The sequence below is a fragment of the Solanum stenotomum genome, chromosome 7 (assembly GCF_019186545.1).
Source record: "Solanum stenotomum isolate F172 chromosome 7, ASM1918654v1, whole genome shotgun sequence".
Lineage (NCBI taxonomy): Eukaryota > Viridiplantae > Streptophyta > Magnoliopsida > Solanales > Solanaceae > Solanum > Solanum stenotomum.
In genome coordinates, this window is record NC_064288.1 from 12784463 (window position 1) to 12799617 (window position 15155).

At 30.4% G+C, this 15155-nt stretch overlaps 1 protein-coding gene across 1 annotated transcript in view; it reads left to right on the plus strand.

Annotated features, from left to right (window-relative positions):
• The window catches only part of LOC125869659 (homeobox-leucine zipper protein HDG12-like), a 7356-nt gene extending 4094 nt beyond the window's left edge, over positions 1-3262 (plus strand). The window contains exons 5-6 of the mRNA XM_049550114.1: positions 248-390; positions 3146-3262. Coding sequence (XP_049406071.1) covers positions 248-390; positions 3146-3262 — 260 coding nt within the window. The remainder of the gene's footprint in view (positions 1-247; positions 391-3145) is intronic.
• The last annotated feature ends 11893 nt before the right edge of the window (positions 3263-15155 follow it).

Below are 15155 nucleotides of genomic sequence, written 5' to 3' on the forward strand. Positions count from 1 at the left end.
TAGGGATAGGTTGGTGGAAGGTGGGGGGGGGGGTGGGGGTGCTCGGTGGAGGGGGTAATTTCTTTTTTTAAAAAAAAACATATTTTTTTAGATGAGTTTGAACCATTTTACCCAAACCATATTTGACCAAATTCATATTTACCCATATTTTATTTGGGTGGATTGTAATCCAAACTATTTTTGCTCAATCTATATTCAATCCATCCAAATTCGATCCAATCCAACCATTTGCCACCCCTACCCTCAGGTATAATCATAAGTCCCGACGGTCGCCTCTCCTCGGATAGGGACAGTACTGCAAATGCACAAAATGGGTCAATTTTGATAGTGGCTTTTCAAATATTGATTTGTGGTCATAATAATTCAACCTCCCAGCAGCAACAAATGGAGGTAGTGGCTTCTGTTCATTGCCTTTTGAGCAGCATAATTCTAAAAATCAAAGTAGCATTGGATTGCTCTGATTTATGATGGTTTAATTTCATGTTGTTTGTTTGTTTGTTTTGAAGATTTTAAAATTTAGACAATTGATGGTTTCGAAGGATGATGCATTCCCTTCTTTGTGACTTTTGAAAATCTCAAGACTGTGAGATATGTGTTGTTTCAATTATCATTTATATTGATAACACTTATTTGAGACTTCTCATTTGTTTGGTTTTCTCCATTTTTATTCTGTTTGGTTTTCTCTATTGTTTTTGTTCTTTGTCATGTCACAATATCATGCCTTCCGGATTTTGCTCGTTTAATCTAGTGGAGTAGTATATAAATAGTATCCATGTGTAGATGGAATAGTATATAAATAGTATCCATGTGGGGATGGAATTATATGTTGTGAACACGGATAGCCCATACGCTAGCCAAGTTGTTGGGCCTAGGGCTAAACCACGAAAAGGCTCAAGAATTAGATAGCCCAACAATATATTTACTTGGGGTCTAGGTTGAGCACCCACTCTTGTCTTGTGTACACACTCCTTACTTGCTTGCTTACCTTCCTTCTTTCTTGGCTACAACTCAAATGGCCATCTTTATTTATAGGTGGTGATCAAGGGAAGGATCTAGTGAAGAATATGTACTATTCTACTCTAGAATGTTCCTCCAACTATCCCTTCTAGAATATTTCTACACTTTCTCTGAGGAACAATCATTCTAGATATATCCTTTCATTTCTTTACAACTTTGAATATTCTAGATACTTCTCTGGCATGTCATAGATATTAACTAAGTTGGTGATGAATTCTTAACACTTTCTAGAGTCTAAGTTTCTCATCCTCCATTCTAGATGTAGTTTCCTAAATCAATAGTTTAAGTGTTGGTGTTGTAATTTGGTTATGAGTGATTATACAGTACTCGAGTATTTGTGTTGAGAATTTTAGTTTGTTACATTATACGTAAAAATTTAATGACGTGGTCAGTTTCCCCGCGCTTTTAATGCTATAGATTTTTTTGTTTTTTTCAAAAAATATTTAACTTGTAACCTGCGTTGACATACTTCAGACAAACCTATGTCTCCTCCTCCTCCATTTCTCTTCTACCAACTCACTTTGTCTCTATGATTTGTAGTTGTTCATTTTCCATGTTTGGTTATAGTAGGCACACTAGTATTTGTTTTGTTGGCACATTAGTGTCTACCTATGTCCTTAGAATGAAAAAGGCAACAAGAAAATCTGCTACTTGGTTTCCTTCTCTGTAGCGGTGAGTGATTTGGATTCTAGCCCTCTTCTTATAGTTAATGATTTTGTCCACAATCTGGTTAAGCTTCAAGTAGAAAGTGTCGTCCTTTGTCACCATGTTGGTTGTGCATTTAGTCAAGTTCTAAGTATTTCCATTGAGACAACACCCTTTCACTCCAAACTCTACTGCAGTAGCTTCATTTAGCGATATTGCTACTGCTACATTGAACTGAAATAGAGAAAACCATGATTAAATCACCTTGACTATCTCTAACAAATCCACATATACTATGTTTGCTCATATTTTTGTGAGAAACTCCCATCAGTGCTCACTTTGTTTGTGCCATAAGGAGCCTTGCTCCACCAAACTTATGTTATTTCCATCTCGTACAGTTCTAAGGGCCTTTCTACTATATTGCAAGGATATGTCCATTTTGTAATGGGCCGGACTGATTGGACTATTCTAAGTCAGAACAGCCCTGATATTCTAAATATATTCATTAGCGTCAATTATTAACTCAACTCATTTTGATCGGTCTAATTCAGCCCATCTAAAAGTTTAGCTGATATATAGATCAAATTGATACATGAATAACATTAGTAAGAGTTGGGCGGGTTGGACTACCCATTGTGTAGCCCATTTTGACTCAATGTGTTTCAACCCAATTAATAACATTTGGGCGGATTAATAACCAGCTCATTTATTAACTCAACACGATTTATTTTGACCCCTCCAAATTCGACTCAACACACTCATTTGACACCCCTAAACACATCCGATTTATCATAGATGAATTTAAATCCATGTTTAAGGAGAAAAAGTCATTGGATATTTATTGGCGTTTTATATATGCAGTAAATTGTTTCTTTATACATGCAGGTATAATATATTAGGAAATTTGCATTGTATTAAGTTATCTCATTAACTATCTCTAGCTAGCTATCTTGGACATATGTTGAGCTCCGGGATATAGGATCATTTGAGACTTAGTTAAATGGAAGAAATAATTATAAAATAGAAGGTATGACATAATGTTTACACTAGGTAACTCATATGTTCTTCTTGCCATGTTTGCTATTAGTTGTATATTTGATGTAATAAATTGAACCCCAATTATTATGTAGATTTAGTTGTATGCTGATTGGTGTTGGCAAACGTAGAAGTTAACCTTGCTAGAAAGGAAGAATCTTGAGGTCAGTTTAAACTTGTCTTAACTACAGTTCTTTCTTACGAAAGTCACGCCAATAAGGTAATTTGATTAAATGTTTTTGAATGATAATATGCGTCGTGTAAATATGGTGACAAAAATCAGTATGTATCTGGAAGATCTCATCTCTACTGTGAGTATTGTCACTTCAAAGGCCATACCAAGAATCAATGTTACAAAATCAGTAGTATTAAATTCCTTGTTATTTGGAACTTGAAAGCTGTTATGAGGTTATCTTTTCCTAACTATAGAGATTTTTCACTGTTACAGAGAGGCCAATCAAGTAGCGGATGTGCTTGCAAAGAAGGCTACAGAGTTAACATACCCTGCATATATCTCCTTTTCCATTTATCAGAATTTTCTGCAATCCTCCAAAGGAGACTATAATTTGAATATAAGTGGCAGCTACCAAGTCTAAGGATCAGATACGATAAGTTCAAGTTTTTGGTAAGATGATCTTTTTTGTATATCTGTATACGAGCTACCGATCAGTATTTGATGGTAACTCTATTGTTTTGTATATATATATACATGCTAAGGATCATATATATATATATATATATATATATATATATATATCATCATATCATATCATATCATCTATCTATATCTATATTTCTATATTACCTTAAAAGCATGAACTCCTAACTTGAATGTTAAATTACTATAATATTCCTAACTTAAGTTGTGACTTCTTCGATGAGTTGTGACTTTTTTGATAAGTTGTGACTTTTTCCTAAGAGTTGTGATTTTTTGATGAATTATGACTTTTCCAAAGAGTTGTGACTTTTTCAATAAGTTGTGACTTTTCCAAAGAGTTGTGACTTCTCGGGAAGGTCATAACTTTTTAGATAAGACACAAAAAACACTTGCCACAAAATTAAAAGTTGAAATACCATTTCACCCCTACACCAAATTAAAATATAATAAAATATATATTTAATTAAATAAAACGATAATAATCATTTATTATAAAGTAAATTACTCCTATTAAATATAATAATTTGTATGTTTTAATGTTAGTCTACTACTGAATTGAAAGAATTTTTAATCTTCTTATACATGTAGTCTTTTTATCTTCTTTATAAATTTTATCTTATTCTATTTACTAATGATAGCCTTTTCACTTTTCAGCTTAATATTATATTATATTATAAAATTGAGGAGATATTAAGTCAAAACTTAAAAAATAAAATAATCATAAGATAGTATTATATTTATTCGGAAAGAAAATCAACTAGGTTTTTTCCACTTCTCTTCGTTAATGTAAATAATTTAATATAGTAGTAGTATTTGACCTCATGAAAACGTGTATTTTTTGAAATTCAAATCAAGTTCGCTTAAGTGATTAAGTATGTCATGCCTCGGAAAAGTGAAAGAGTTGTATTTGAAGTATGTAAATTAAATAGATACTTGTATGTGTTTCATCTTCCAAATTAATTTATGTTCTTAATTAATATTTGTATTTAATTTGTTGTAACTCTCGACCTTTCAATTTTGTAAGTGAATCTTCATATTCCAAAGCTATATTTTTTCCTATAAATACAAACCTTTCAATAGTATTTTCATAGAAAGATTTTTCTGTGATACAATTTTTGTGTGTCGAAGACTAGAGAAGCTTTAATCAGGTGAAGAAAATTTCAAGACAAGAGGATTTGTGTCAAAATTATAAGGCATAATGTGATTATAGGGATGAATAACACTTCAATTACTAGAATACCAGAGGTTGATGTATTTGCTTTTTTTTACTTATTTGCCGAGATTAGAATTATGATAAGACCCCTCCATTTAAGTAGTTGAATGTCACTTCCGTTAACTTGTCTTCCAAGATTTTTAACTCTTTTTTTAAGGTTGAATGTTTATTACTATAGCTTTGTTTCAATTTGCATTATCAATAAAAAAAGATTGTCTTAGAATTTTTCTATTTTCATTGGTAGCCTTATGCTAAGCTTGCTCCTGTGATATTTTTTTCTTTGTATTTGTAATTTCATTTTAAGAATGTATATGATCGAAGGATGTATTTTTTCCTATAGAAAATAAAACAAATAGAATCATCATAATAGCCTATAAGGCATGTAAAAACAGACAATTAACGCCTACAAGTTATTCTAATTTCAAATTATTATAATGCATTTTTGCACCTTTAATTTTAAATATTTGTAAAGAATTATTTTTATATGTGCTTGTGGATAAAATCTATATTTTTAAGACAATTTTTATTAAAATTATCATGAGATTCAAATCCCAAAGTAAAAAAAATGCTACACCAAAATGCTTAAGAAATTAGAAGATCTGTTAACCTCCGACCAAATATTGCTCCTATTATATTTATAACAACAAACATAAAATATATTTTAACAAAATTTTAATTATAAAAATATTAATATTGTCATTTTAGCTCTCCACTAAATTAAAATATGATTTATTTAATTAAATATTAATATTTTAATTATATAATGACAAAATTTAAATACCAACTGTTGCACTTTAATTCTTTAGTTATTTCCTTCTAATTAAATTTCCTTAGTTATAAATTTGAATTACTTATTAATTGCATTCTACTTAATGAGAAGGAGAATTTCATCTTCTACTAATTAATGTTAAAACATTTTATCTTCTTGAAATGTGTAGCTATTAATTTACTTTCAACATTTTTACTCTATACTATGAGACAAGAGAGACATTTTAAGGAAGTTAATCATAAAGTAGTATGTCTCTATGTTTGTTTTTGCTACTATATTTTATTTTTGAAAACAAATATAAATTTATATATCGAAATTATAATAAGGGGAGGACTAAATGCAAAAGAGTTTCTTCGTATGAGTTAACTATATAATATACACATTTGTCATTTTATTTTTCATATTTTTGTTGTAACTCAAATACAATTTAAAAAGAAATTGGGTGATTTTTAATAATTCATATTCATCATTATGGAGTACATGTGCAACGCACGTGCCCAGATACTAGTATTATTAAAAGTGGGAAGCTCCAAAGAACAAAGTTGGATTACCATTTTACCCCTACTCTAAATTAAAATATTATAAAATGTCTAACTAATTAAATATTTAATGAAGAAAAAGAGTTTATATTAAAAATTTATAAATGCTAACCCATTGAAATTCTCAGCTTTTATTAGGCCTTTTGGTTTTTTTGATTGATGTAAAACTTGAGCAATTATTTTTGTACATTCGAAGTTGTAACATTTTTTCATTAGAAATTACAATGAAAAAGAACATTACTTATCATCATAATAATAAATTAACTAACTAATTAATTTTCATTACTCTTTGTTGGAAATTAGCAAATGAAATGATTGTAATTAACCAAAAAATATTGCTTTGCCAATTAATCTGGAACTAATTCAATCTATCCATCTATAGACAATACGTTAGACATAAACAATATGCTATTTTTTCCTCGCTTATTTTTTAGATTTTTTCTCCATTTTCCCCTTCTTTTTTCTTCAATTATTTCATACCCAAAAATGGTTACATATACATTTATGGTGGTTATTACAACAACATTTTAGACCTTTTTATTTTCTTCATGAAACGTTTCTTAAAAGTCACAGTTCATTAATTTATTTCCCTCCAGCTCCTTGTAAGTCTATTCATATTTTACATTATCGATACTTTAAAGGGATAATTGTACATAATAGCAAACTATTAATTCAAATTAAATGCTATAAATATACTTTGAATTAATTGTACCCTATAGCAAACTATTGCTATTTTCGCCACTCTCCCTGGTGGAATCTCGCTCGCCACTCTCGTTTGGTGGTAGTCTCGCTCGCCTCTCTCGCTTTTATACAAACACAAATGTATAAAATGCGTTTGTGTTTGTATAATGCGAGAGGAAATTGTACATATACATATATTTTCGTTCCCCTCTCTCCCTCTCCCAGATCTCGCTCACCACCATCGCCTCTCTTGCTTATACAAACATAACCGAAATGTATAAATTGCGCTTCTGTTTGTATAAAGCGAGAGAAAATTGTATATACACATGCAAATACATATATCTTCATCCTATACACTTATAATTATATAATACAAATATTTCTTGCCCAGTTTTCTTTTGCCTTTCTCTCTTTCTCGTTTTATACATACACAAATTATACAATTGATCTTTTGTATACAACTGTTTTCTTCTGTATATGTGTAGCGAATTATACAACTGTTTTCTTTGTATATGTATAGCGAATTATACAACTGTTTTTTTTTGTATATGTATAACGAATTATACATATATATGTTTGCTATGGAGCGCAATTATGCAAACTTTGCTATAACATACAAATATAAATTTTGTGTTTGCTATATGTGAAAGTTGCTCTACTTTAAATATCAAATATTTATATTATAAATTACCATCAATATATCAGTTTTTAACATTCTTGTAAACATTTGTGCATTTATGTCTATGCACTCCACGAAGGTAAGCACATACAGTATCTAATTTTCTTTTCTCTTCTCGATTCAGATTTTTTTTCTTCATCTACACATTTTCTAAATCTTTTGTGTCTTTCTCAATTTTTGCTATTTTCCCGTTTGACTTTCATATATTATTGTAAATTTATAGGTGAAGGTGATGTTTGAAGGAAAATACTACATTTGATGATGAATTGAAAATGTCGATCCAATATATGTTTTTCTACGTTGAAGCAAATTTAAGGCCAAAATATGGGTTACGTGAATTGTAGTTTCTCTGAAAAAATTAGGTGTTTTATGTATATAATTTTTAGAATTAGTATAATATATATGATGACACTCATGCTATAAGAAGGCTAAATGATTTACTTGATTGAATATTGAGTTATTCTTGAGTGCTAGGATCAGCATAATTTCGTCCTAAAACCCTTTGATAAGTTTAGTTGAGAAAAAAATATCTTTATCAAGAGTGGTTCATTATGACTTATAATAAAATTTAACATGAAATAGTAAGAGATGTTCTCTCTTTTGGTATGCTATGCAATTAATTACTTCTTTTTTTCATTTTTCTTCTCATATAAAATAGTGATGTTACATTTTATTTGGTAATTACTAATTTATTTGTTGCTGAAAAATTAGTCTATTATTAATTCATTCTTTGAAATAACTTAGGATGGCTTGTGATGATAAACCGACAATTTCTATGCATACTTGAGGATGAATAATCAGATGTTAAAGTAGTGTTCGTAGAACATTTTTTTAATCCCTATGTCATCTATCTATGCAATAGTTAGTGGAAGACTTAAGGGCCCGTTTGGCCATGCGATATGGTATCATGATATGGTATTATGATATGAAATTATTAGATGAAATTGAAGGTTTGTTTGGACTTGCGATATGGAATTTTTGTGTTGTATATTTTCTTATAAACAAAAAAATTCCATAAGTTGTAAAACTATTAAAATAGCCCCAATTTTTTATTCAATCTTATCAAATAAATAAAAAATTATAAAATCGCATAATAAATTATTACAAAGTTATTTGTTCTCCACTTAAGTAATTGTTTTATCTAACTTTAATTTAATAAAAAAAATTGAACATAAATTGTAGTGTACTAGTCTTTAATATAATCCTCCCACAAAGTACAAACAATTTCCTCACGTTGAACTTGCATTTCTCGATCATGTAACCGAGAAGACGAACCAACATTGTTACTTTGAGCCATTTGTTGGTCAATATCCTCCGCAACTATATCTTCATGTTCATAGACCATAAATATTTCATCACTACTTTGGTATTTTCGCAAATAATTATGTAACACTGCACAAGTTATGACAATTTTCACTTGTGTATCAATATCATAATGGTTCATGCCTTGTTTTCAGTATTCTAAATCTATTTTTCCAAGCTCCAAAAGTCCGTTCAATCACATTGCACAGAGATGAATGCCTATAATTAAATAGTTCTTTGACATTTTGAGGCTCTCTTTCACTAAAAATCCTTTTGTGTTTTGGAAACCAACATCAACAACATAATATTTATCTACCAAAAAACATTTTATAAAGAATTACTAAAAGCATATGTGATGTAAATAAGACAGTTTTGTGTAAATAAATAATATTTATTATAAGGATGTAATTTAAAGTTACCATGTGGCGGAAATATGTAACTAAATACTAATAACTTACACATAAAATATAAATGTGCACTTATTAAGGCCATAAAATAAATTTATTAATGTGATTGAAATTTTACCTTAAACCAAGGCCAAAATCGCGTATTATGTCGAATTTTGGAATGTACACCAGTCATATTTTTTGGTTGTATAAATGTTGGTGCTATCTTACTAATTGCCTCGGCAACTATATTTTAACATGCCGATTAATTGTTTCAAGTGAATGTTGAAAAGTTTCACAATCGTGAGGTGTGAGTTAAAGTGACTATATGTTGGTGAGAATAATAAATCTTATGTCGGTGAGAATAATAAATTTTAAAAAGTAATGATGTGATTATAAATTTTATTTACATATGAAACAAATGGTTAGTAGATATAAATGTGGGATTGTTTTAACAAAATATAAACTAATGGATCAATTATTGTATTAAAATATCTCATGATATGGAATCACCATGTAATTCCATATCATGGTTTTTGGAGAATATGGTATCACCTCTCATGATATGGAATCATGAGATGGAATCAGTGTAAAATCGCATGTCCAAATGTTGATTCCATCTCACGATACCATTAAAACAATTCATTCTAAATTGAATAGATTATAATAAATGATATTAAATCATTAACATTAAAAATATGAATAATCTTCTTCATGTTTTTGCAAATTTTGTTAAAGGCAATCTACATGCATTTATAATTTTTTCCAGCAAAATTTTATCAACATTCATATCATTAGAGACTATATTATCTTAAGTAGCTTCACATATTTTTTATGAAAATACATTGTCCTGCTTGTATGAATTTTATTGATGAATAAAATCCATATTGTGTATTTCAACATTATCTATTTTATAACTCAACTTTTTAAATATATAAAAATTCTATAAGAATAATAAGGACAAATGTGAAACGCACATTCCCAAAGACTAGTATATATATATAGTCATTACAACAATTGCATCTGGTAGCTCCTGCCTTAATTATCTGAAGCCTTTGGATGAGTCAGAAAACCAAAATTTCTCATAAATCTCTGAATTATTCATCATCATGGCAATGACAATAGACGGGTTCCCTAAAAGAGAACAAAATAATGTCATCTGCATAGCATAGATGAGAGATGTTTGGTCCCTTCTTGGTCCCTTCTTGTTGGTCTGAAAAGGGATATGAAATTTTGGCTTAGACGACCACAAAAGAGACATTTAGTGGCACTAGATTTTCCATTCAATGACTATTTATTGTTGCAAAAAAAATTTAGCCAATTGAGTGCATTTAGAGTCGCTAAAGCCTTTAACGGTATTTATATAAAGTATTGGTTATAAATACTCATATTCATTATTGCACCTAAATATAATATAGTGGCAATTATATTATTGCTGCAAAATTCTTTTTTGTTGTAGTGGACTGTCTGTCATGTTAAGTAGTTCTGCCCTTTTAACAAATAAGAATGATGAAAGAGGTTCTCCTTGCTTAAGCCCTCTTAAAGGGTTACTAATTCTGCCTTAATAAGGCACAACATGAATGGTAATCATATGAAGGGTTACGAGTAGCAGTACATAGGGTTGCTAGTATTGTCATAACGAGGCACAAAAGATTTAGTGGTCATATAAAGGGCTACAAGTAACCTTTTGCCACAATGGACATAAGAAAAGTCCAGTCGACTGAAACAACTTACAAGAATGAACTAATGAACTAAATTATAAGTTTTGGTGATTTTGTTTTTCTACTTTACTAATCATGTACTATATATTATGACTTGTTTCCCTCTCTTAACCGTTCTTATTAAAGTGTAAAGATATGGCACATTGGTCTACTCAACCCCAAAAGCTAGCTAACGAGGGGAAGATTGTCCAAGTCCATATAAGCACATTGTCAATTCATTCTCCAACTAATGTGAGACTTTTACCCACTCTAACATCAACACCCCCCTTTCACGCCCAGGCCCAACTGAAGTGTGAACCGGGAGCCCAAACATGGATGGATCTAGCTCTAATACCATGTAAAGATATGGCACCTGGGCCTAACTCAATCCCAAAAGCTAGCTCATGAAGAGAGATTGTCCAGCTCCATATAAGCAGACCGTCTGAGTTCATATGTAAATTTCAGCTAGCTATGATAGCGCTCACTTAATAGGTAGTAAGAGTTGAGTGTCAATCATGTCCACCCTAGTTTGGGGAATATCTCATGTATGTATTATGTATGCAAACTTGTTTTAGACAAACTTGAATTAGCAATAATTGTATTTTCCACATATTAGGAAAAATGCAACGTTTACCATTTAATTTAGTCGATCATCGTAGTTCTCATCAATTGGAGTACATTATTTATTCTGATGTTTGGCAATCGTTTCCTATTTTTATCAAATTTAGGATACCAATGTTATGTCTTTTATGAATTCTCTAAATTTATGTGACTTTATCCCATAAAAAATAAGTCACGGTGTTTTTCTACATTTTTGTGCATTTCAAAAGCAATTTGAAAGCATTTTCAACAATAATAAGAAAACTTTTAAAGAGAAGAAGGTGGTGAATTTGTCGGGGTGTTGTGTGACAATGTTGGAATATTATAATATCACCTATATTTATTTAAACTACAATTTTTTGCTCAAAACTTTTTATGATAAGGTGCATTCTTGATATAGTGAAGAATTGATCCACTCACAAAATTTAAATTTTCAGTAAGAAAAAAAAAGTAACAAGTGAAATTTATGTCAAAATCCAAACTAATTTATCTTCAACATCACGTACTCGTATTATTCAATGTGAACTCAAATGTAATTCAACTTGTGTGCAGGAAGTGGTATTGCTAGAATTCATTGATTGGACTTTATTTATCGGTAGAGAGTTCTCTTTAAATAATAAAATTTATAAAGTAATTTATTTAACAACCGTCAGTGTAAATTAATTATTCTGTCTCAATTTATGTGATGTATTTAGCATCGAATTTATGAAATATGAAAAGATTTTTCAATGTTTCAAAATTACCCCTAAAATAAATACATATTTAAATAGAAGAGTACATATTTTTGGACTTTTTGCCAAATAAAATATTGATAGGGTCATTAAACATTTGTCAAATACAAAAATATGTCTTTTTTAAAAAAACTAACTAATGAAAAGTGTGTCACATAAATTTGGAATAGATAAAGTAGTACAAGTAATAATTATGATGATAAATAAACAATACTCCCTCTATTTCATATTAATTGAATTTGTGAGTCCATGCACACCTATTAAGAAAACCATTCAAGGACATACTTTATATCATAATTTCCACTATTGTCCTTTGTAAAATATAACTTTGTAACTAATGCAATTCATCTCCTAGAAAATATAAAACTTCAATAAATAAAAGGATAAATATGCAAAAAAATTCAAACATCCCTCTTGATCTTTGAACAATTCAATTATTTTGAACAATAAAAAAATCGGAATAACATGGATAATTTATAATAAATATAATAAAGTTACATAAATTGTTCTTTTAAGAAAACCTCTAAATGCTACTATCTCTTTACAAACAACTCAAATTTGGCACTCACAATATTTGGTCACCCCTGTTTGAAAAGTAGTTCTTACATTTATATATATATGAAGACTAGATTCTTAATTAATGGCTCTTTTCGTTAGATTTAATTAGTCTCATGATGTCATTTGAGCAACAAAATCATTTTTATACCGTATTCTTGAGATATGCAAGATTTAAAAAAAAAATTAGTTTATTAATCTCACAGTTGACTGATATCTTATTATTTTCTTAAACTTTGACTATTACTTTTTGGTAAGAACATTATGGTATCCATCTATTTCATATGTTCATGAATTTTTTTTATATTGCTTACCATTTTTAGAGAATTTGAGAGACAGGAGGCACTTATCAAGTGACTTTCTTTGTAATTTTCTCTCCACATTCTGCTCTTAACTAATAACATTCATCAATTGTGCATCAAAAGTTATTTTTATGAATATAATTTGTCTTATTTTCACGATTACAAAACACATAATTTTTATGGATGGTTAAACTATTACTATGCCAAATTTTATTTGTTTTACATTCTTCATGATTTTTTCTTATGTTGCTTACTATTTTTTTTAGAGAATTGAAGGAAATAGAAAAGAAGGCACGTATGCTATACACAATGTTGATTGCAAGGAGGAGTATATCTGTTGGGTTTAGCAAGGTGTGAATGGGAAATAAAAAAAGAGAAAATGAAAAGAGGAAAAACCAATGAAAGTGGGTGAATCAATTTTGGAGGGAAAATGAAAAGTCATTTTTACCATATTGGTAGAAGAAAGGAAATTGTTGTCCTTATATTAGGAAACCCTTCCTTTAGTTCTTAAAGGGTTAAGAAGAAGGTGCCCCCTCGCGCCGTTGTCGTCGCTCGCTCGGCCTCGACTTCGGCTTCGGCTATTTGGCGCAACGGAATTTATTTGAAATTCATATGCAACGGTAATAACGTTCTGAAGGGACCTGTTCCCTCCGAAAAGTCGTTATTTTTTCCAAAAGACACAACGTTCTGGAAAAAAGAGGTCTGAACAGAATTGTCTGAACAGACGCATTCCTTGCTGTAAATGGCTATAAATAGAGATATTTTTTTCAGTTTTCAATACTGAAATTTTTTCCTCTCTGCATACATTTTCTTACATAAACAAAATTGTCGATCGACTGAGTTTATGTGTGCTCTTGTTGCTGTTTGCGTTTGCTGAAGTTATTGAAGTTTGAGGTACCGCTACTTCTTTAACAGGTTAATCCGTTTTATCTTGGGAGAAATTAATCTGCAACCTCGGGTACAGTGAGGGGATTAAATTTCTTAAGGAAACATAGTGGTTTCTGTGGACTCGGATTAAAATCATTCTGTCTATTTTTCTACTTTTTATTTTTGTATTTTTGGACTAACCTGAATACATGAGATAACAATCTTAAGAAATGTAGTAGTTTCTGTATTTGAGGTTTCTGGAGATTAAAACCTTTATGGTTTTCTACTCTGTTTGAATTTTTAAAATTCATTTGATTAACGATTAAAAGAACATAAAAGCATTATCGTTAAATCAGAAACAGTCTGTGTAATGATTTATTCTTTACTGGTAGTATTTCACATACTAAATTGTCTACCATTTGTGACAGAAAAATGACTAATTCAAGTCAAGTAAATGTTGGAACAGTAAGTGTTGCAACAACATCAGTTGCACACAATCGTTCAACTGTTGCCCTAGCACTAGCTGAGAAACCTGCAAAGTTTTCAGGAGTCGACTTCAACAGATGGCAGCAAAAGATGTTTTTCTATCTGACTACGTTGAGTCTGCAGAGGTTCATTAATGAGAACGTTCCTGTTATATTGGATGAAACTCCGCCTGAAGAACGATTCTTGGTAACAAAAGCATGGACACATTCTGATTTTTTGTGTAAAAATTATATTCTGAGTGGCCTGCAGGATGATTTGTACAATGTGTACAGTAATGTCAAAACCTCAAAAGAACTATGGGATGCTTTAGAAAAGAAGTACAAAACAGAGGATGCCGGAATGAAGAATTTTATTGTGGCAAAGTTTCTGAACTATAAGATGATAGACAGTAAGACCGTCGTCACCCAAGTTCAAGAATTGCAGGTCATAATCCATGATCTCCTTGCTGAAGGTATAAATTTATTTAATACCTATGTTGGAAATATTAAGTTTATTCTTAATACTCAGATAATCTTTAATGTAGGATTGGTCGTGAATGATGCTTTTCAAATGGCTGCAATTATTGAGAAGTTACCTCCATTGTGGAAGGACTTCAAAAACTATTTGAAACATAAACGCAAGGAGATGACTGTTGAAGATCTCATGGTAAGGCTGAGAATCGAAGAGGACAACAAGGCCGCTGAAAGGAGGTCACGTGGTAATTCAACAATATCTGGAGTAAATATTGTTGAAGAAGATCCCACAAAATCAAATAAAAGAAAGAAAGCATCTGGTCCAAAGAGCAATCCTCCTAAGAAGAAATTCAATGGAAGCTGCTTCAACTGTGACAAACATGGTCATAAGGCTACTGAATGTAGGGGTCCCAAGAAGGACAAGAAGAATGATCAAGCAAGTTTGGCTGAATCCAAATGAGAGATGGACGATCTTTGTGCAATGCTTTCAGAATGTAACTTGGTTGGAAATTCAAGTGAATGGTGGATAGATTCTGGT